The sequence below is a fragment of the Nyctibius grandis genome, chromosome 1 (assembly GCF_013368605.1).
Source record: "Nyctibius grandis isolate bNycGra1 chromosome 1, bNycGra1.pri, whole genome shotgun sequence".
In the NCBI taxonomy this organism is placed as follows: Eukaryota; Metazoa; Chordata; class Aves; order Nyctibiiformes; family Nyctibiidae; genus Nyctibius; species Nyctibius grandis.
The window spans coordinates 23,339,784-23,361,979 of NC_090658.1; the positions used below are offsets into that span (position 1 = coordinate 23,339,784).

The following is a 22,196-nucleotide window of genomic DNA, read 5'->3' on the forward strand; positions in this document are numbered from 1 at the left end:
TACAGGTGTTGTTCAACACCCGCTAATATCAGCTTAATATTGAAAATTATGGTGGTTTTTATGATGCTGGAAGCCCATCTACCTAAAGTTAGAGGCTCATGCAAAACTGTCATGCAGTCAGACCAACAGCATCACCTTTACATTTCCGTTTTACATCTCCATTCATGTTGCTTTCTGTGAATAAAAGAAAAAGAAATAAAAAATACATTTTAGAAGTTCTGAGTATATTATGTTTCAGTTATAGTACACTGGTTTGTTTTAAGCAACTGAATGCAGTGATTTCACTTAAAAAGTACTTTTATGCTGTCTGTGTCCCTCTGTCAAATACCATCTTACACTATACAGTTATTTAAAAACTAGCTGCTTCTCTTGAATTTCTTAATGTAACAGAAAAGGCAACACAAGCAACAGAGACGTAAGCATAATCCTTCATACATGGTCCTATCATCTTAAAAAATATTTGAGACATTTAGGCACCAAATTTTTAAACATTCTGTAACTCTGTGTGTGCAATATTTTTTCTGAAGTCATCTGAGTGAAAAATTGTGAATACAGTCAACTGTAGGCTTGATCAGCTCCAGATGACATGTATTCATAGGTCTGTAATTCATAGAGCTATCTACTATATCAGGTGAATCCATCTAAGGATTTGTCAGCCAAAACTGCATTCAGTTAGGTTCAAATCCAACGTCATTCCAACCTGACCCCATTTCTGAAACCCTATCGATAAGACTACTTTTACTTGTGAAAATATTTACTCATACTTAAATTCAGTTGAGTTCTGACTGCAGAGTAAGGAACGGAATCTGCAAGAACTGAAACTTTAACCTGAGAGAAAATATTTTTACTTTCCTCAGTTGAGCTTTGCTAAGACCTATAAACATCAAATACATTTTTAAGTCCATTTGGGACTTTTTCTCTATCCTTCTTTACCCAAGTTAGCCTGTTACACTTTATTTCCAACAGCATCTACTTCTCCATTTCTCAGGAACTATTCTGTTCTGGTTGGACTACATATCACAGTGTGACCTAACATACTGTAATTCACTCTCTGTGTTGGCTTAGATTCTCCTGTCTCTCTTTCTAAGACTTCTCTTTTATTAATTCCCAGAAGACCTATGGCTGTAATCCTGGCTACCTTTCATTTTCCAGAGTTGTCATGCATGCCAGTCCACAGACAAGCAGGTCTATTCCTTTGGGTCTGTCACCCAGGAAAACAGAGCTTGAAGGTGGTACCAGGGGTAAACCTTACTGCAGAAGGACTTAAATCCAGTGATGCAGTAGCCTCTATTAAGAATAATGAGAACACTTGCTTTTTAAATACAAGTTTTTGAAAAAAGGTATTAGGTTACAGAACCTCAAAGAGAAAGTTTGGGAGAAAAATGGGGCATTATTGAATATAAAAAAAGAGATACTGAAATACAGTTTCATGAGCTTGATTATAGCATAAAATTATTACATTGAAGGAATAATTAATTCTTCTCTTTTGGTTTGCCTTTTTTTTTTTCTTTTTTTGCCTTTTTTTTTTTCTTCTGGACCTACATTCCCACAGAGTAAAAGTTTCAATACTGACATCTCCAGCATTCCTTCTGCTTTTGTAAGTGGCTCATGGCTACTCTTTCCAAACACATTTTCACGCTGTATCTCAGTCTTCCTCATGTCTTTTACTTGTCCAAAGATTTTCTGAGCATATTCCAACAGCTCACAGCAATCCTTTTACATCTTTAGTGTTATAATTCAAATGTCGTGGTGTGAAAAGGGAAATAAAACTTCTGCTAAGAATTACTGTCTGCAGCTTCTATTCTTGTCAGTATTTCTGGAAGAGGGACCCCTGTTTCAGCCTGTCCCACAGACTGGAGCCAGTTTCTAGATCCAGCTTCGCACTCTCAATATCTCTGAGGTTCTGGAGTTGTAACTGTTGATGACAATAACTTCATTTGGGATAAGATGCCAAGGCACAATGCCCAGTGCTTTTAGTGGCCTCTTCTTTGCCATGGTTCTCACTCCTCCTCTTCTGTTACCTTGAGTATCGCTGTCACTTCCGTGCAAGAGATGGCCAAAATGGTCTCGAGAATCTTGGCTAAGTCCAGTCGATTGCCTGGCTTGTAAAGCTGTTGAGTAAGTCCCTGTGCCATTAAAATTGTACTATGACTCCACATCTCATTCAGGTAACCTCTAAACCTCATCTGTGAGATGAAAAAAATAGTATCTTAGCCCACTTACCCTCGACCTGCGTGTAAAGATCTGACAGTCTGAAGCATCCAAAGCCAGAGAGCCGGTTATGCAACGTAAGTTTTAGCAGTTCACCTGCTATCTCAAGATCAAATGACATCATATTTTTAGTGAGTCAGTCACTCTTGATAGGCACAGTGTGTTAGAAGTATTTTCTCATCTTTTGTCTGAGATAATAAAATATAACAAATTAGTAGAAAAAAGAAACTGTTTTGAAATAAACATGCCTCAGTGCATGAGGAAAGAAGAGGGACTCGGGCTGGCATAAATCCTGTTGTATTATTATAGCACAGGGCAATGTGTTTGGGGAGTGAAGATTTGACATATATTTTTATTTTCAAACGTCATACTAATTTACATTACTCAGCCCTTTAACTGCCAAACTGTAAAAGTCCATTACGCCACTGAAAGGAATATACAAATTATCCCTTGGCACTTCAGGCAGGAGTTTTACATATATGCTGTTATTCTATCAGCCAGCAAGCTGCATGATTCTATCAAGGAGTAAGTGAGAAAATTATATTGCCTGCAAACTAATTGTACAAAAGACTCTGAAATAAGTAATCCGAGCCCAGTCCCTTCTGAAAAACAGCCAGGAGATACTATAAATTTCTCAGTCGTTCTTGTCAGCCCAGTTTAAAGACTCAGAGCTGCCATGTTGATTTTGTTCACTGTGTAACACAGCTACCTCTCCAACTGTTGACAGGACTGGGCAAACTCAACTTTTACTAGCTGCTCAGTTTCAGCCCTTAGTATCATGCAGTAGACAAGTAAATGGTAGAGCTTCCTTGTGAGTCTTCCTCATTGAAATAAAATGCAGATCTGAGCATCTTGAGTAGATGTAGTGTACCTAGGAAATTGTACAGATTCCCAAACACTTCTTAAAATAATTTATTTCTTATTTTCTTCTGTACACCAAAAAATAAGAAATTATGAGAGCTCTAATGACCTGCAATGTGCAGTAAATTTAGGTTTTTATCAAAAATATATCCACTCATGCTTAGAGTGCTAGGTAAAACACATTCTGAGCATGATACATATCCAGGTACATATCCATTGCAAAATTCCATGAGGTTTTTTTCTTTAAGGAAAGCTCACTGACAGAAATGAAGTCCATCGTGAGGATATTTGATAAAATACTGCATTCATATGTGAAGAGGTGACAAAACGTTAGTTTCCTTGAACTCTTACTCTAGCCATATTCTAAAATGCTGAACCACTTTAGGGGAACCAGCTATGGCCATTGGTAAGATGTTGATCTTTGCTGCAGCAGTAAGTCCAGTTACTGTAGCTACTGAGTTCATTGGAGGAACTCTTTCTAATATCTTCCAAGTTTATTTTCTAACAACAAAAATTAAGATTGAGCATCAGCTGTAAAATATAATTCATTAAAGTAAAGCAGCCTAAATTGATAGAAGATTCCCCCTCTAAACTAAAGTACTGGAATCTAAGTGACTAGAATAATAGCTCATTTTAGAGTTGTTTAGGTGGCAAGAATTTGCAGGAAAAATAAGTTAATGTTGTCAGTGCATAATGTGCTGCACACTACAGACACTTGCCGTGATTCACAGGATTTTGCACAAAACTGAAATGTCCGAGTATGGATTAGTGGTGTTTATTCATGGAGAAAAGCAATCTTGCTTATATTTTTCTGGTTTTGAATACTGCTTTTTGGTGTCGACATCTATACCTTTGTTATCTGTGCCTTTGCACAAGGACTCTGGCTATAGTGGGAGTGCTCCACTTGCCTCAGTACGGAGCTTTGCTGCTTGAAGTTCTGTGTTGTAGTCTCGATCTTGTTTTTGATCAAGATCGTTTCTGCCCTTGTGCAAAGATATCTTTGATCTTGTGCGAAGTATTTCTGATTCCATGTTTGTTATTTTTTTTTTTTTTAAATCGGAATGGTAATACATTTATTACTATAATATGATGAAGTTAATTAGATACAGTTTTTGAAAGGCTTTGAAGGTCTCACTGTGTGGTGGTTGAGCCTCACTGAGAGTGCTTCGTTAGAGTGTGAGAGGATGAAGTGAATCTTTTTCTAAGCTTGCTTTTACCATCCTTTCCTACATATCCTTCCAGAAGTGTTATTTCCTAACTTCGCTACTGCGTATCAGAGAGAAGTTTGCAAGAACTATTGTGCTGAATTTTCTACCCACCGTATCCTTTATTTCTTAAATAGCTTTCTTTTCAGGAGCTAGGGAAGGGGAAGAGGACTAGACTGAAGTTTGAGTTTTGTCAACAAGAACCATTAGCGTTCATAGAATCATAGAATGGTTTGGGTTGGAAGGGAACTTAAAGATCATCTAGTGCCAACACCCTTGCCACAGGCAGGGACACATTTCCACTATACCAGGTTGCTCAAAGCCTCATCCAGACTGGCCTTAAACACTGCCAGGGAGGAGGCATCCACAGGTTCTCTGGGCAACCTGTTCCAGTGTCTCACTACCCTCACAGTAGTTCAGACATACCAAGGTCTGTTTTCCTCAACAGCATTGCTCAGTCAGTCATGCAGCAATGTTCAGGAGGAAGACAGCCCGCAAAGGCCTGAAAAGGTCGTGCAAAGTGTGCTGGTTGTATTGGCAAAATGCACATTGCACATGCAGACCTCCTTTATCATAAATACTTAAACAATTATCAGTAGATGTAAGTGGTTTAAGTATGACTTCCTGTTGAATTAGCAGTTGCTGAGCATTTGAGTCTTTGTGCAATCCTGCAATCCACTAATGTGATATTTAATGAGGAGACATCAGTCTGGAGAAAGGTAGTCAATATAAATCAGTGTTTACAAAGTGTGATTAACTCTGAAATATTTCATCGATGCTGTGGTCCCAGGCAGACTCTATGCTAATTATTAGAACCTGCGCATGTTTCAGGGGACTTTGACGGACCCTGAGTGCAGCAAACATGGAGCAGCAAAATTGCAATTATGCTCGGACTGTCTCTGATGACAATTTATGCATTTGGTGTGATGACCTCTTGCTTCCCAAGAGGGCAATAAACAGAATGCATTTTCATTAAGATACTAATGCACTTAATCACAGGGGGAAAGGGTTAGAAAATAAAGAAATACCTTTAAAGCAAGATATATGACAGGCTGATGGGGAAGATCCTTGATTTAGAAGTCAGTTTCTGGTGAAACTTCTGACTGCTGCAAAGTCTGTCATACTGAATGTGGTCATGGGCAATAGGATGCATGGCTGGGCAGGTGAATAAGCTGAGCTAAGCTGTTTTATGAAAAGTGCAGTAGGGGCAAAAGAGACCAGATGTTGTCCTATTTGGACTTGGATACCCAAAGATGTGATTTTAAAAAACTGTAAAGAAAATTACTCTTGTATTTTACCCATTAGTTTCCACTTTTTTTCCTTATTTTTGAGGATAAATAATATGTACTAAGCAGTAACAAAAAAAAATGGAGACACTGCTTTGCCCAGGAGGCTTCACATTTAAGGATCTAGCTTGTTCTAGGCCTTAAGGAGAGTTGGGAGAGGCAGAGGCAAGCATCTCCCCCAGTTTTTGTTATTGACAACTTGGTAGGAATGATCCTATTTCTGATGCATCTCAGTACGAGAAATCTCTCTAAAGTATATAGAGAAGAGGAAACGTCCTGGTTGAGAGATCTGACCTGGCAGCTGTAGGATGTGCTAGATGTGGTGGTAGCAATGCCAGTGAGCCCCGCCTGATACACGGTGCCTGCTGTGGTGGAAGGAGAAGGGTGAAGCTCTGTAGTACCTGTTACAGTTGATTGTGCAATAAAGCATGACAGTCTCCTTTTTGTTCTCTAGACAAAGAAGACTGATGAAACTGGTGAAAAAAAGGAAATGAAGAGAGCTCAGGCTAGGAGCATAAGCATGGGGCTTGGTACAGACAATAAATGACAAAATTTTCTCCTCCTACCAGCAGGAATAACCTATGTGAAGGATTTTGCTAGGGACCATGTATGGAGCCAGACACAGACTCACGTTAATTGTGGTTTTGTGTATTTTTTTTTTCATATAGCTGTCTAGATTTTAACAAAAAAGAAGTCAAAAAGCTCATCCTTTAACCTGCCTTTTCATTTTTACTTGGAAGGTGTTTCCTTTCTATAGCACTGTTTACTCTTGATATATTCCAAAATTAAAGACAACAGCAATTGTATGAGTACTTTGTATTTCCATTGTGTTGCTTAGTCAAGGATTCTGAATACCTCTCTTTTCTTGTACGTTCTGTTACAGGTAACATAGAATACAGCTGCCCAGCAACGAATGAATGTGAAATCACAAAGCGCAGACGCAAGTCCTGCCAAGCCTGCCGCTTCATGAAGTGTCTAAAAGTTGGCATGCTGAAAGAAGGTAAGACCGATCAAGTCAATATGTGTCTCTCTGCAAATGCATGCAGGAATTGTAGGGCAATCAGGAAAGAAGAGAGATCGGTGAGTGTTCAAATCAGTTATTGTAAAGGCAATTTCATGTATACTTGCTCTTTCTGACAGTCTGTTTCTAAGCTACGGAATCACGGTCTATCTATGTAGAGTTCATCTTCTCTGGAATATTTCTAACTATGTGTAATACAGCAAAATGTACCCCAGCATTCAGTTCCTTCAGCAGGTAACTAATAGAATAATCATCATTTTTCTCTCATTTTTCTTAACGCTTTAACATCATGAATTCTCAAAGATTTCTTTCCTCCATTCCTTATTCACTGTTAGTCTGTCCCAGTTCTGGCAGAAACACAGACTGTGCCTTCTTTTCCCTATTTGTACTCAGTCTTCATTTCATCAGGACAAACGAAAGGGTTACTTCTGAATTAAATAAGTATAAATATTGAGTATGTCTACTGAAGTTACTCTGACTACACTGGAGCAAATAATAGCATGCAGAAGAGGAGAATCCGCCCCTCTTTTTTTTTTTTTTTTTTTTAAAAAAAAAAAAGCATGTGAGAACGCCTGTGCCTCACTGTAAGTATATGTTGAGTGTTTTAATTCATCAGTTACATTTTGAAGATACTGAATAACAGGTAAATATAAGAAAATGTTTCCAAGAAACAGTACTGTCTCACTTGGAACCTGATTCATCTGTATTACAGAAAGAGGCACTTCCTTAAATTTCAGTCAGCTGCTATGCACTTCCTTTGCTCTTAATGTATATGCAAAAATAAACTTTGTGTGCATATATTATATACATTATTATTGTAGTGCACTGCTACCACCAAGATAGAATAACAGAAGATGTCTTGGACTTCTGAGCTAGATAACCTTTTAAAATAAAATCAATGTAATGTTTTCTAAATATTGTCTCCAGTGGAGAGTACTTTGTGTTAAGCAACCACTTTAAAATAGTCCCATGCAATTTCGCTTTGTCAGTGCTTAAAAAATCAGCTTAAATAGATGGCTGATTTTTGCAAATTGTTTGATGGTAATTTAAAACAGGTTTAAGTATACAGCTATCAGGGTAAAATCCAAGAACAACATAAACCAGTGGAGAGATGATGGACAAATTAGGCCTATCACGCACCTACAGACATATTCTTATTGGATTATACTTACTAAGAATAAACCTTGTTCTGTGCAACTGCTTTGGCAGATGCTATGATCCTGTGAGCCAAATCCTGCTGTCCTTAGTCTTACTTGAGCAAAACTCCTGTCAGATTCAGTGGGGATTTTGCCTCAGTAAGAACGGCGGGATTTGACCCTCTCTTCCAGTGGTGATGGGAAGGGTTCTTTACTTGCCAAAATCCTCATATAACTGACCACTAGGAGCAGTTACTTAAAGGTTAAATTGTGATGCTTAGATAAACTGCAGAAAGAAAGGAATGTCTGAGTATGGCAGCTTTTGGAAGGGACTGTGCTTCTTAACACCTTTTTTTAGTAAGTTAAGACCCCATATCACTAGTAACCTAACATACAGATATATTGAGCCACTTGTTTGGAAACGAAACAGTGCTACCAAGAGTACATACAGATGAATTGGTTTAGACCTTTTATTTTAAATTTTGAAGGCACCATTGCACATTCATTAACATATATTTAAAAATCTAGTCTGTGTGCAGCTTCTGGGACTGCATGAGAAAATTAAGTGACTCTTCTATAAATGAATAATTATCTCAGTTACCAAAATTGTGCACAGATTTACTGTGTTTCCACATACGATTTTGGTAACTGAGATAATTTAGTTAGGCGATTCAGATGCACATTGTGAATTGGATTTTTTGCATGAATAATTGTTGTCCATGGATGCAAATCAATCCCACAAGTTTTCTTAATCAGAATTTAATCAATTGCCTGCCCTTAAAGTACATACCTTTTTCTAAAAGTTCTACAATGACAAAATAACTAATTCCTTTGAAAAGAAGTTTCCTTTGTTAACCCCCCTCCTGGGCACAACATAGTTCTTCCACTCTTATTGTGTGAGTTTTTCTGTCAAAACACAGTAAGATTTCTACTTATTTTTAATTACTGAGTCTTTTCATCTAGGGGAGAGTTAGCTTATCTTCTTTTCAGGTATTGCTTATCTGCCACCCAATAGGACAACCTAAAAGAACCTACAAGGGCATTTTGTTTTCTTTCCCGCTTTAGTGGCCACTTTGACTTTTGAAACTGTACTGGTTCATAGTATGCTTTTAGGACTGTGCTTGGAATAGAGAGAGTTTTTTCTTTTGTTCTTGTTGGAAGGTAGTTTTGGAGACAGGTGGTGGTGTTTTTACCTATGGGGAAGTATGGAGATGAGTTTTTTGTCTTTGACCGCATCCTTTATGCACAGCATGAAGAAAAATTATATACTTACTTCTTTTATGTGTAAAGTGGTGTAAATTTATTAATTAGCCTGGACTTACACTGAGCTGAAATAATTCCTGCTGTATCTTAAATGTTTCTTTATGTTCAGACAAGGATTTCAGTCCCATGCAGCATGTCAGAGATCATGCTGCAGTAAATCTATTCAAATGTAAACCTGTTCAATTCAATTACCAGTTTATAATAAAATTTGCTGCTGCAGCCTCCACGTTTGTCACAGCAGTCTCTACATGCTGATGGCACAGCATGCCTGGAAATTGACAGCCTAAATCTATTTACAAAAAAAATTTAGTTGCAGACCTGAAATAAAATTAAGTTTAAGCAGCTTTGAGAGGAGCATCATATTCCTTACAAGAACTTCTGCACATCTGCCAGTGTGCATCTTCTCCAGAAATCTTATCCTGCTAGTGGGGGGTTTTCTTTTAGAAATTTTCCTTAACAAACAGTTTTTAAATATAATCCTCAGTGAAACAATTATCAGATGTTGCGCTTCCCTTCACATTTGGAAGGACTTTATTGCATTGTCATTTTGTGAATTGTCGTATAAATCTCATGTTAGAAATCACAATGCCTGGAAAAAGATCCTGAGTTTTATTTTAGCTTTTAGGGAAAGGTCCAAAAACCACTTAGAGCAAATACATAGAGTGGCTTCTCTTATGACAGCTGCATGTTAAATCATTTATTGTGGGAAGATAATGGTGCTTTTCATCCAGCATCCAGTGCTTCTGCAAGAGACTTAGTGTTAGGATTTTGGGGCCGTGCCTTGGAGTCAAACCCTGGGAGGGAATTGGATTTCTGGTCACATATAATACAGGGTGGAGTGGGTAATTTCTGTATGTATTCTCAAGGATCACAGAATCACACAGAATGTTAGGGATTGGAAGGGACCTCGAAAGATCATCTAGTCCAATCCCCCTGCCGGGGCAGGATTGCCTAGACCATAAGGATGTCGATGGGGCATAGCCAGCAACACCTAGATCAAGATTCTTAGCAATTTATAAGTTGTGGGCCAGAAGCTAGGCAAGGAAGAGTAAAGCAATGTTATCCTCGGCTGAGCTGGAGTGGGATTGAAGTCCTGGCTGCTGTCTGCACCTCCTATTGAGTAGCACAAGAAAGTTACTACAGACTGATCTACAGGAACACTTAATTTTGATTTAGCCCATGGGCTGTTACTTGAAAACATAAGTCTAGGTGTGTGGACCTTTTATAAGTATGTGTTGTGCTTCATACTGAAGCATTCGGAGATGCTGATGCGCTTTTAAGCACGTGACAAATACAAGAGTGTCTCATTTTCATTTAGTTTCCTGGGTAATGGTTATTAGCAGCACGGCAGAATACACTTTACTTGAAGAAATTTTACATTTTTCTATTTTTAATTTTCTGTGTCAGTATTATGGAAAATCAGCTTTTCAAGGATCACAACTGATTCTTCTGAAATACAGTTTCTTTGGCTGTGCTTATGTTTTGTTGGATTCTCTCAGATTCACAAGAAGAAATGAAACAATGTAAAGATTCTTGTGTAGTCTAGGGAGGAACTTTCCGAATGTATCCTTAGTGATTTCTTTACATAATATGGCAATTGCCTAAAGGAGGTGGAGGGGCAAACAACGATTTGCCCTTTTTAAAAATGAACACTTTAAGACATTCTTTTCAGTTCTGTTAGTTTATAATCAGTCTTTTAAGTTTGGCCTTTCAAACACTTTGGAAGCCAGTGATTAGTTTGCCTCAGGTAGTAGAATTAAATCTATGTTCATGTGCAAAACTGGGTGTTTTAGCTATTTTCCTTTTTATATAGCTAGTTGCAGTGAGAAAAAGGAGTTGATTTTTTTTCTTTTCTAAGAAGGACAATTGGATATAAAACTGCATAAGCTGATATGGGAAATCGTGGGTAGATATTTGACTTTTTTTTTTTCTATTGCTAGTCAATCTGGTTGAATTCTAGTTTTAGTCTTCCATTAGTACTATGTGCCTTTTAATACTATCTCTGGGACTACTTACTAGCACGTGTCTGTGATATAAGGTATTATTCCAAGTTTATTATACCACAGATCTTGGTCAGAATAGCTACCCATGTGTACTGGGCATTAATTACTTCCACTGGAGTAATAATTCCAAAATAAAATTACTTTTTGTTTCAGATGCAGCATTCATATAACTATTTTTTCAAGATGTTATTCCATATGTTTCAATTTTCTCCATGGAGGCAAAGCCATAGCCTGAGTTTTATCTGTCCTTATATTGTAGCAAGGTTAAAAATTACAGTTCAGAGGGGAACCTACTGAGTGGCACTAACGCAGCTTTTAGACCACCTGAAGTATTGTATCCTGTCTTAGCTCTCACAGTTCTGAGCAGTGCTGGTTCATACTTCTTACAGGACTGTTGACACCAAAGCATCTCCCATGTATCACTCATCTCTGATATCTGGATGTTTTCAGAATTTTTTATGGGTTGTTTGCAGTGGCTGATCTGCATTGCTTGTTATTCCAGAAAGTGTAGTTCATAAGTGGGTGATACATAAGGAAACAAATTTAAGTTTATTTGAAAAGTAAATTATACCATAATGAAAAGGCAGAAAATTTGGTTTGCTTCACATAAGTATGTTTGTATTTTCCTTACGAATGGTTGGCCTTTACAAATCATCATCAGTCACTTTGTACCCAGTTAGAATAGACAGAGTGACAGAATTCTGGCTTAATTAGTCCAGCTATTTAAAATGAGAGGCCAGATACCTAGTATTAACAGAAGCTGATGGAGCTACGTTAGATTGCTGTTCATTTGGCAGGTTTAGCAGTCTATGCTATGGGGAAATCAGCAATATACCTTTTTGTGTCTGTGTCTCTTTACTGTTGCTAGTAGGTTAGCTGTCGATCAGGCTCTAAAAATGAATAGAAACTCTCCAACCTCGTCATCTGGCAGTGCTACTTCAGTGTAACCCTTCCCATCACAGCAGCGCAGTTAGCATGTTGTATTTACACTCCTCACTGAGTAGCCCTTAACACTTCTCATTCATTAGTTGTCTTGGGTTTTTTTTAAAAGGTTTCGTACAGTCCCTCAAAGTAACTTCAGCATCCCTAGGGCAGTGTTAGGGCAATGGTGAGAATCTGCCTTGTGCGTAAAGAAATTCTGTATTTTAAGTTTTTTCCTTCAGCACTGATCTGAATAAAAGCAATTACCGACAGTTTTTAAAATGCTTGAACATTTTAAATGCTCACAGTACCGTAACGAACCAGAAGATTATTAGACATTAGTTAAACTTTTTCTTAACGTGCTAAAATTGGGATTCTCTAAAGTATTTTGCTTCACACTGTGAGAGATTTCATTAATATAAGAATACATTTTTTTAAGGGGTATGTGTATTTTAAAGCGTAAATTACTGAGTTTATTATACAGAGATTACCGTATGAACATCTTTGGCTTGTGTTAAGCAGCAGATTGGATTAAATTATCATATTGATCCTTTCTGGTTTTGACAATCTATGAAAATGAATCCGATACAGCAAGGAGAAATAGGCAGCTTGAGTTTACTCTTACGTAAAGAGATACATGATGTGCACAGGAGCAGATTAATGGATTGTCTCTCAAAATAATAAATAAAACTAAGCAATCCTCTTTATAACTGAAAATGTGTTATCACCTATGTTTTGAGGCTAGTGAAAAAGCCTGCTTAATAGGATTCCTCCTAACAACATCTCCTTTGAAAAGACCTGTGCATAAGACATTGCCAAGGTAAATTTCTCTCACAAGTCTAATACCATTAGTCTGCCAAGAAGAAGGCAGAAATTATTGTGGAGAAAGTTTTAGTTTCTGCTGCCTTCAGAAATTAGAACAAAGGGAAGGAGAAAGCATAAATGGTATTCAAAGAAAATATTTCTGTACAGGATGACAGTTAATAAAGCGGCATTGACCTCAGTGATATTTCTTATGCTATCTATTGTAATATTACACTTAAGGAGCTCCTTCATTAATGCAGGATATTAAACAAAGCTCCTGTGTTGTAACATCAAGAGGTAACACAGTGCATCATCTGTTGAAGTCTCTTCTGAATATCAACCCTTTTCTATGTTTCAGTGTACTATGAGGGAGTTTGGTTTCTAGTGCAGATATTTTTTGGAAGTGTATCTTTTCCTCTTCCCTTACTTTCTCTATTTCTTCCCACCTTTTCCCCTTTTCTTCCTTCCTTCAATGTCTCCCTTCCCCTCCCTTTTATTTCCTCCTTCCCTTCTTTTCCTTCCCCCTTGCTCTCCTTTTCTTTCTTTCATTCAACCTGTGCTTAGTTTAATATATACTGGGACCTGTTAAATCTCCTTGGAAACAATAGAAACTAATCTCTAAGTGTTGTTGGTGTTCATAAGTAGGCCTCTTTCCTCCTAACCAAAATGTGGCCTGATAGCCCAGTTCACACATTAGAACTGACAGCCCAATTTGTCTACCCTAAAACACGGCTCATGACTATCCACTCTCTGTAACTGATGAGGAAGGACAAACTATTCAATTGCAGGTTAGTGTTTATAGTGAGCTCAAGCAACTAGCATTTCTGTTCATCCATTAAAAAAATACTCAAGAAAAAGCAAATATTGGAGATGTGGATATTCTTTCTGGGTTTAGAAATCACATGAAAGTACCTACAGCTAAGACCAGCTGCCGGCCTCCTGAGAAGTTCTCACGGTGCTTGTGTTGCAGTGTTGTGCCAGTCTGGTTTATGTTCTGCCTCAGCATTTTTGGTCCGCATAATCTCCTTGGGAATGAAACAGAGAAGTCCCAGCAATGCACTGGATTCAGTCTTTAAACAAAATTTCTCTCTTTCTAGATACAATTTTGTTTTGCAGTCCATTTATACAAATACTCCACTTTCATAAAAGAGGCAGTATGAAGTGAATGTAGAGAAAGCAGTATCGTTTATACGTCTGTGTTTGAGAGCTATTTACATTTCTTGGCTTTCCACAGATTTGTGAATGCACTTTTTTTGATGTTAGCATCTGCAGATCTGGGGTCAAAGCTGTTTGCTGGCACACTCATCTGCAGCTTCCTTGGGATGAGATGTTAGGCTTGATTCTGCTCCCACAGTTGTCACTGGTGAGAATCCCAGTGACTGCAGTTGTTTGCGGGGTCAGGCAAGCGTCAGCGAAGAATTCATTCGGCCTATAGTTACTTTGTAGTTTTGTTATTAAAAATAGTGAGTTTCAAAGATTTTAACAGGCTTAAAATCTATGGTATTTTTCTTAGTGCACTTACCTTACCTATTACTTCCTCCAAATTAGGAGGAGTGGGTTCTGCAGATTCACAAGTCTACCTAAATTGGAATACCATTAAAAATTAATCACTTTATGATGAGAAAATATTAGTACAATCTGAAGTTGTTAACTGAACATTCTAATTTGTCATATTTCTTCTTTTGATCCTAAAGTAAGGAAGCAATATTTTTCTAATTTTCTAGAAATTATTATTCCATTTTTTAAAAAAGATACTCAGTGTATTTAGCCCCTGTGAACATTTACTTATGCACTGAAAGTACAGTGACAGCAGTGTAAGTAGTAAGGGAAGGTAGAGACAAGTCTGAAAGATGTAGGACTGTGTATGATATGGCATCTTTTCCCATGAGCTCCCAGACAAATAGCTGCCTTTCTTTCTTAGTCTCTGCCACCCATAAACACATACATCAATATGGCACTGCCATTTATTGCAGGGTGCTTGAATTCTTGTACATGGGTCCTGCCCTGTATTAAATAGGGGTCATTTTGTAAAGAGCGTTATTAATGTTATTTGTATTCTTCGCTTTTCTCTGTTTCTGCTGTGCAGATATTTGCACATCCCCTCTGCTTGAGTGGAATAGGTTTAGCATCTCAGGTAGAAGGTGCATTTAGCAGTGATGCGTATGCATATGTCTAAAATGCCACTTTGGAGCCAAGCCCCTTTTGTATTTTACTTAGCCCTTGCTTGGGCAGCACTCGCACCTCCTCAGTAAGACTTCCACTGGGTAAAATCTTAGTAGAAACAACAGGATGTATGGTAGGATTGTTTGGGGTGAAATGCTGAAATGATCTAGGTGCTACTAAATAGAACCCATGTGGCAGATGTGCAGGCAGACTTTGCTGCGTGGGATGGATTGGCACCAAAAAGCTTGGAGGTTGAGGAACTCTCTTGGCCTCTTCACTCAGCCAAAGCAGTGAATGTGTTGAGAAGCACTAAAATTACCATCTGCAGTTGTTACCTCTGACCTCATATAGTGCTATCTCTCAAATATTTCACACTTCTAAATCTCTGCTGTCCTACAAAAAAAAGTTTGAATCAACATGGTTTATTAGAACGTTAGTGTAACTAAGCCACAGTCTTCTCTCTGGTCAGTCATTGTCCTTTTTTAAGCTGGAGGTATTTTTACCAGTGGTGAGTCTTTGTCAGTTCTACTCACTGAGTCACTATGTGAGCTGGAATATTATTTCATTTGCAGTTTGTAATGTGGCTTTTGTGGTTGAGTCAACAACCTGAAATCTGAAATAAATGTCATCTTCAGCAGCAAATTGTCTTTATATCAAGTTTTGCCATGCTTACTAGCTATTCTAGTAATAGATCTCATTTAATCAGCCTTTTTTCTTTTTTTCTTTTTTTTTTCTTACTATTTTCTGTGGGTATTTATGTGACAGAAAAGGGAAACTATGGGGGGAGTCTGTTTCCATCATAATAGTGACTTAATGTAGCTATTAATCTTTATAAATTAAAAACATAGCTTTATTTTAAGCCTCAATAGTCTTTTATTAGATTAATGATTCTGGAGAAAGTCAAACAAAAGCTATGTTAAATATATTCACTTACTGAATAATATCAATATTTTCCTGTTTGCTCTTTATTGTTCCAACAAAGTTAATATGTTTATCTATTTTTCTCCTCTTCAGCATCTGGTTTTAGTTCTCAGGATCATCAGTTATAAGACCAGATGTCAATTTGATTTACAGTTTTAGTGCAGCAGATCCAAAATCAACACTCTGTACAACTTGCTTGCATTGGATCTCATTGCAGTCCACGTTAAAACAGTTAGTTATTAAAATAGTTTAGAAAAATTAAAATACTTTCTTAAAAGAAAGTCCTCGTGATAGTGTTCTATAATCAGCTTAACTCCAGTCTGTGCCCTCGGTGGCAGAATTGTTGGTGTGCTGTAAATGTTTTGCAGCAAAACTGCTTGACTAACAAGAGAGAATGTTGGTAACTTGCTGCATGCTGAGCACATGCGGGCCCTAGGAGTCAAGAAATAATACAAGACCACCATACTTGTCTTTTGTCTCTTTCTTTTCTTTTTCTAGCCAAGAGGTAGTCCATACAGCAGTGCTGTTCTTCTTGTTTTTAGTCAGCCATATCAAAATTATTTATTGCATCACCATTGCCCCTTGTCTCTTTCTGGTAGTCCTTTTCAGTCCTGTGGGTGACTGGCTGAAGAAAGGCTTTCCAGATGGGCCATGCCTTTCCTTCTGGTCTGAATCAATCAACAGACTGGTCTTACATCATTTGTTAAACAGTTGTACAGCCACATGTTGCTTTTCATGACAGCCTGCCAGCCTGAGTTTACAATGGTGTCCTGTGTCTACATTTCCTAAGTTCTGTCTCATTTTTATATTTTCTGTAATTAATGAAAGCTTAAGAAACAGGCACTTTAGATTTCATTGCGTGGCCAATCCCAAGGGTTATCCACTGAAATGTGAGAAGAGGAACATATTTATCATAAGTCATCAGAACTGCATTTCTGGGTATAGTTTGTGGAATCAGTTAAGGTAAGATGACTTAAGAGATGGCATAAATACACTTTGGATCCAGGTTGAGGGTACCTGCCCATTATTATTGAATGTTAGGAAAGGTCTTGCTCCGAACTGATTTTTAAGTTCCCAAGCCACTTGCTGGTTTCCCTGTCAAACTTTCAATGAAAGCTCTTAAGCTTTCAGTTTCAAGACACAGAATCACAGAATCACAGAATGTTAGGGATTGGAAGGGACCTCGAAAGATCATCTAGTCCAGTCCCCCTGCCAGAGCAGGATTGCCTAGACCATATCACACAGGAACGCGTCCAGGCGCGTTTTGAATGTCTCCAGAGAAGGAGACTCCACAACCTCTGGGCAGCCTGTTCCCGTGTTCGGTCGCCCTCACCGTAAAGAAGTTTTTCCTCATATTTATGTGGAACCTCCTGTGTTCCAGCTTGCACCCATTGCCCCTTGTCCTGTCAAGGGATGTCACTGAGAAGAGCCTGGCTCCATCCTCATGACACTTGCCCTTTACATATTTATAAACATTAATGAGGTCACCCCTCAGTCTCCTCTTCTCTAAGCTAAAGAGACCCAGCTCCCTCAGCCTCTCCTCATAAGGGAGATGTTCCACCCCCTTAATCATCTTCGTGGCTCTGCGCTGGACTCTCTCTAGCAGTTCCCTGTCCTTCTTGAACTGAGGGGCCCAGAACTGGACACAATATTCCAGATGCGACCTCACCAGGGCAGAGTAGAGGGGTAGGAGAACCTCTCTCGACCTGCTAACCAGACCCCTTCTAATACACCCCAGGATGCCATTGGCCTTCTTGGCCACAAGGGCACACTGCTGGCTCATGGTCATCCTGTTGTCCACTAGGACCCCCAGGTCCCTTTCCCCTACGCTGGTCTCCAACAGGTCTGCCCCCAACTTGTACTGGTACATGGGGTTGTTCTTGCCCAGATGCAGGACTCTACACTTGCCCTTGTTATATTTCATTAAATTTCTCCCCACCCAACTCTCCAGCCTGTCCAGGTCTCTCTGAATGGCTGCGCAGCCTTCCGGTGTGTCAGCCACTCCTCCCAGTTTTGTCATCAGCGAACTTGCTGACAGTGCACTCTATTCCCTCATCCAAGTCATTAATGAATATATTGAATAGTACTGGTCCCAGTACCGACCCTTGAGGGACTCCGCTAGACACAGACAGATTAGACTGCTAAATATCAAAATAGGAAAATGAATGTTTACCTGCAAAAGTAGAAAGCTGTTTTAAAATACCAGTTTAAATGTATTGCTTTTGTGAATTCTTGCCCAAAGATGTACTAGAAAAGTTTCTGCTAATTTATACCTCAGGTGAAGGATCAGGATGAGAAGGGAAGCTCTAAGTGTAATGATCTTACTATAAGGGGCAGAGTAGGCTCCTCCTTTTCAACAGCCCTCAAGAGCATCACCCCAAAATACAAATCTCTGACTGTGTTCCAGACAAAAAGAGAAGTTGGAACACCTTTGAGTCTGGTGTGTACAAGCGTAGTCTTTGCTGATGCTTTTTGTCTGACAGAGCATGCCACATGCCCCGTTGCTTGGTCTTGTGTGAGATGCAAAGGAATGCAGTAATCAGAGAACAAAGCCACAGACTAGCTAAGATGACATAAGATTCTTCTTTCTTCCCTTTTTATCTTCTCTTATTTTCATGATTTTCTATTCTTTTTCCTCTTCATACCACAATTGTATCAGAAGAATGCTGATGAGAAAATAGTTGCTGCAAGCACGTATCCTTCAGGCAGGCTTTTTCTGGCCAGGTGGGAGAGAGAATCATTAATTTCTTGAGGTTCTCGTTACCTGACCTGCACTATTTTGTGAGTACTAGTCAGGCTGAGTGACTGTATTTCCTCCTGGGCATCCTGGTATTGCTGGAGATATCCGTACTGGCAAGATACTTCAGCTCATCTCTAATTAAAATACTTGTTATGAAGTATTCTTAAACACGGCTGCTTAATGAAGTTAGAAAAAGCTTTCGGATGCAGAGTGTGAAGGCTTCAAATGTTGGAGTTCCTCTCTAGGGAGATGCCTGCAATCAGAAACCATTCTGAATGCTCGCGATCCATCCCGTTTTGTTCCCATTTGTTTTCTCTAATTTCCTGCCTTGTAAAATGCTGGTTAGCTGAAATAAGTCCTCTTTACCTCCTCTACACAGTTCCCTCCTTTATGGAATAGCCCCTGACACGTGCCTGTAAAGTGGCTTCTTGGGAATTTTCAAGTCTTTGAATGTGTTATCTGATTAAAGGGATGTATTTGTCTTTAATTCTCATCTGTAGTTCCACCTTTGACCCCATCTGTTAAAGTGGAAAGGAGTTGAGAGTCAACAAAGTCCCAGATTCAACCTAGATAACCTGCAGTGTGCACATTTGAGTGCTTTAACTCTTTGGTTGCCCCTGAAAACTATATACTTAATTAAGTGACAGGTTTGATTGCAAAATGTGGCAGTTCTGGTATGAGGCAGGTGAATTGTTTATTTTGTTGATTTGCTTAAGGTAGGATGATTTAGTTCTGGCTTCACCTTTTACATCAAAGAACGAATCAACATACAGTTGTGTGACGCAAACAGGTATAATATCTTGTTTGTGTATGTGTGATTTGTTTTTTTTTAAATAGACCAGTCTCTTGCTTACAGAACAGGACGGAAAATTCAAACCCCCACGTCTATTCCACGTACTTCCTTTTTGAATAGGAAGCTGATTTACGTGACTGGAAATGATATTGCAATTTTGGATGGGATTTTTAGATACCCCTTAATAACACAGAAGAACTCGTTCCATTGAAAGATAATAGAAGTAGATGACACGAGTGTCATTTTCATTATATTTTGCTAGTATTATGCTTTTTCTGCAAAACAATGTGACTGCAGAAAAAGCAGTGACTGAAAGTGTCTGTGACTACTTTACAGACAAATAAGTGACTAGAATGCTCCAATACATTTGGACCTGTGGATGTTTTCATCTTTTCTCTGGTCATTTTCTTTCCTAGCTTTCAGACACTCTTAAAACACTGAAAAGGTTTTCAGTATCCCAGATCTGTCCCTGTTCTCTGAAAGCTAGAGCCAAATTCTTCCCCCACTTACATCTGTTCAACTCTGGTGGTTTCAGTTATGCTGTGTGGCTGTAACAATGCCGAATTTGTCCTAATCTGCCCTTTTTCGATGGAGAATATGCACAGGCAAAGTGAACATAACCACAGTAAGTTGAACTGCAAATAGAAAAAAAATACATATTTTGTATGTGTGTATACACAAATAGAGAGAGATAAATAGCACACAGATAGGTTTGATAGTATATCTACTGTACATAATATTGTAAATGGTATCTTGCTGTGCTGGAATCTAAGCAATATGAGTTCAGTACTAAAGTGTTCAAGTTGCACCTGAGCTAGCTGGAGCCTGCCAGCCTCTGCAAGCCCACTGAGAGCATCTGTCTCGCCACCACCTTGCTCACGCTGTGTCCTCTGCAGGCTCTCCGATTCTTCCGACTATGAGCATAAATCATCCACCTGTCAGGAGCTCTAGCTGCCTGGATTATGCAATGCCTGCCTTCATTTGGAGACGGTGTGAGCAGAAGATTGCGGCAAATGGTTTGCATTCATTTTAATGCTGTTCCAGCATCTCTTCAGCTTTAATGAGGGTTCAGGGTGGTGATGACTCCCTGAGACAATGGAAGTCCTAGAGACCCAAGCTTGCTTTGTACGTTTGTATGGCCTAGTTTAGTTTTTTTTTTTTGCCTTTTTTCCTTTCTTTTTTTTTTTTCACCGAAGAAATGAATGGCTTGAAAATTGAGGCAGAGAACTGATACAGCACAAAGCCAGCTGTCCACAGCTCTGTTTTTTGGCCTTGTAATACTTCCCTCCAGCTGAGCAGTGAAGAATTTAAAAATCAGTCATGTTTAATGTTGATTGTCCATTTGTGCTGTCTAAAGCTGTGTAATGCTTAGTTGCCTACACTTAAATGTTTAAAAATCCTACCTTTGCAATTTATTCTGTTACAGGTATATAGGATTACACTATCAAGTGTGGAATACCATGTGGAATATCCCAAATTTAAAATACAGCTCCTCTATATAAAGTTCTTCTCTTACTAACAAAAAAAAAAATATTGACTGTCAGCAAAATTGTCTTCTTTCAGCTTGTTAGACCTGAATTAATCAAATTCCTTATTCACTCATAATTTTAATCATTAATTATAGGCAGAATAAATATGGGTATTATATTTCTTCATATGTGTAAACAAAAGAAAAAATGAAGGCGGTAAGACAAAAGCAGTGCAGGTCCTTTCTAAGGCAGGTGTTGAATGTGATTAAGGTAAGTTGCACCTTCACACCTGTAGTATCTGTCTGTCCCTAACCTCAAACAAATTCCACCAGATTCTTGCAAGTACAGCCTTTAGACTGTAGCCTTATATGACCATCAACCTCATGTTCTTACTTGCCTGAAAAACACTAGGTGTAGTACTAGTAGTAAAATGCTTAGTTTTAATACTAGTCAGTAGTTAGCAGAGGAAATCCATGTTTGGTATTGTGACACTCCAGGTTTACTGTTTTTCACAAATATTTAAGGAAACAAACTTGTTTAATAACTTTGAAAAACATTGTGCTTATGCAACATTAATTTTCTGTAGTGAACGTGTTGTGAGCTGGTCAACAATTTTTTCAGAGAACATTTATTTTAAGTTTTAGAGCACTCCTGTAATGTAGGCAGTAGTATCCCCATTTTACAGTATTTAACCTAAGACAAAGAGAAGAAGAGTTGCTAAGTAGAAATCACATGGGATGTTAGAAGCACGGCTAGACATGGGACTTCTGCTTTGAGGTTAATGTGTCATTCAGCCTGGGACTTCAAAGTCCAGCAGTTGCCACCCCTTTCTCACCCAATGACTGAAAGAGAGAAAGCTTTATTGCTTGTTGGTTTTGGGTTTTATGTTTCCCTTTATAACACTTCCCTTTATATGTGGATTCCTCCATCAGCTACTGGTGAAAAGAATCCTAAAAGGTGAAGTCAAATTAAGGCCAGCTTTTGTCAACAGGGAAAATAAAGCCCTCTGTTTCAATGCACCTATATATTTCCTGTTGATATTGATGGAAGAGATGCTTACATGCATGCAAAGGAATCTGTGTTGCCAAAGTATTTTAAATTTTCCTATCAGTGAAAATTTCCCCAGCTGACAAGTACCACTGGTGGCAGCTGAACATGGAGTACGTAGTGCTGCAGTCTTTACAGTCTCCAATCATAACAGTACTTGAGAGCTCTGCCTGTGTCTGTGTTCTCCCGCCTTGGTCTGAAAGCCAGAGAATTTCATGTAACCTGGTCATACTTAACTAGGACCACACAGAGCAAGGGAGTTTTTTTAATAGGCTGTTTGGGAAAGAGTGAAGACCCTAACAAGTGAAGTGTGTAGACTTTGAGATCTTTACTGTGAGCCTTATTTACTTCT

At 38.6% G+C, this 22,196-nt stretch overlaps 1 protein-coding gene across 19 annotated transcripts in view; it reads left to right on the plus strand.

Annotated features, from left to right (window-relative positions):
- ESRRG (estrogen related receptor gamma) overlaps positions 1-22,196 on the plus strand; it is a 389,904-nt gene that overhangs the window by 266,557 nt on the left and 101,151 nt on the right. For all 19 annotated transcript variants that reach the window (XM_068400512.1, XM_068400562.1, XM_068400553.1 and 16 more), the window contains one exon: positions 6,447-6,563. In XM_068400512.1, coding sequence (XP_068256613.1) covers positions 6,447-6,563 — 117 coding nt within the window. The remainder of the gene's footprint in view (positions 1-6,446; positions 6,564-22,196) is intronic.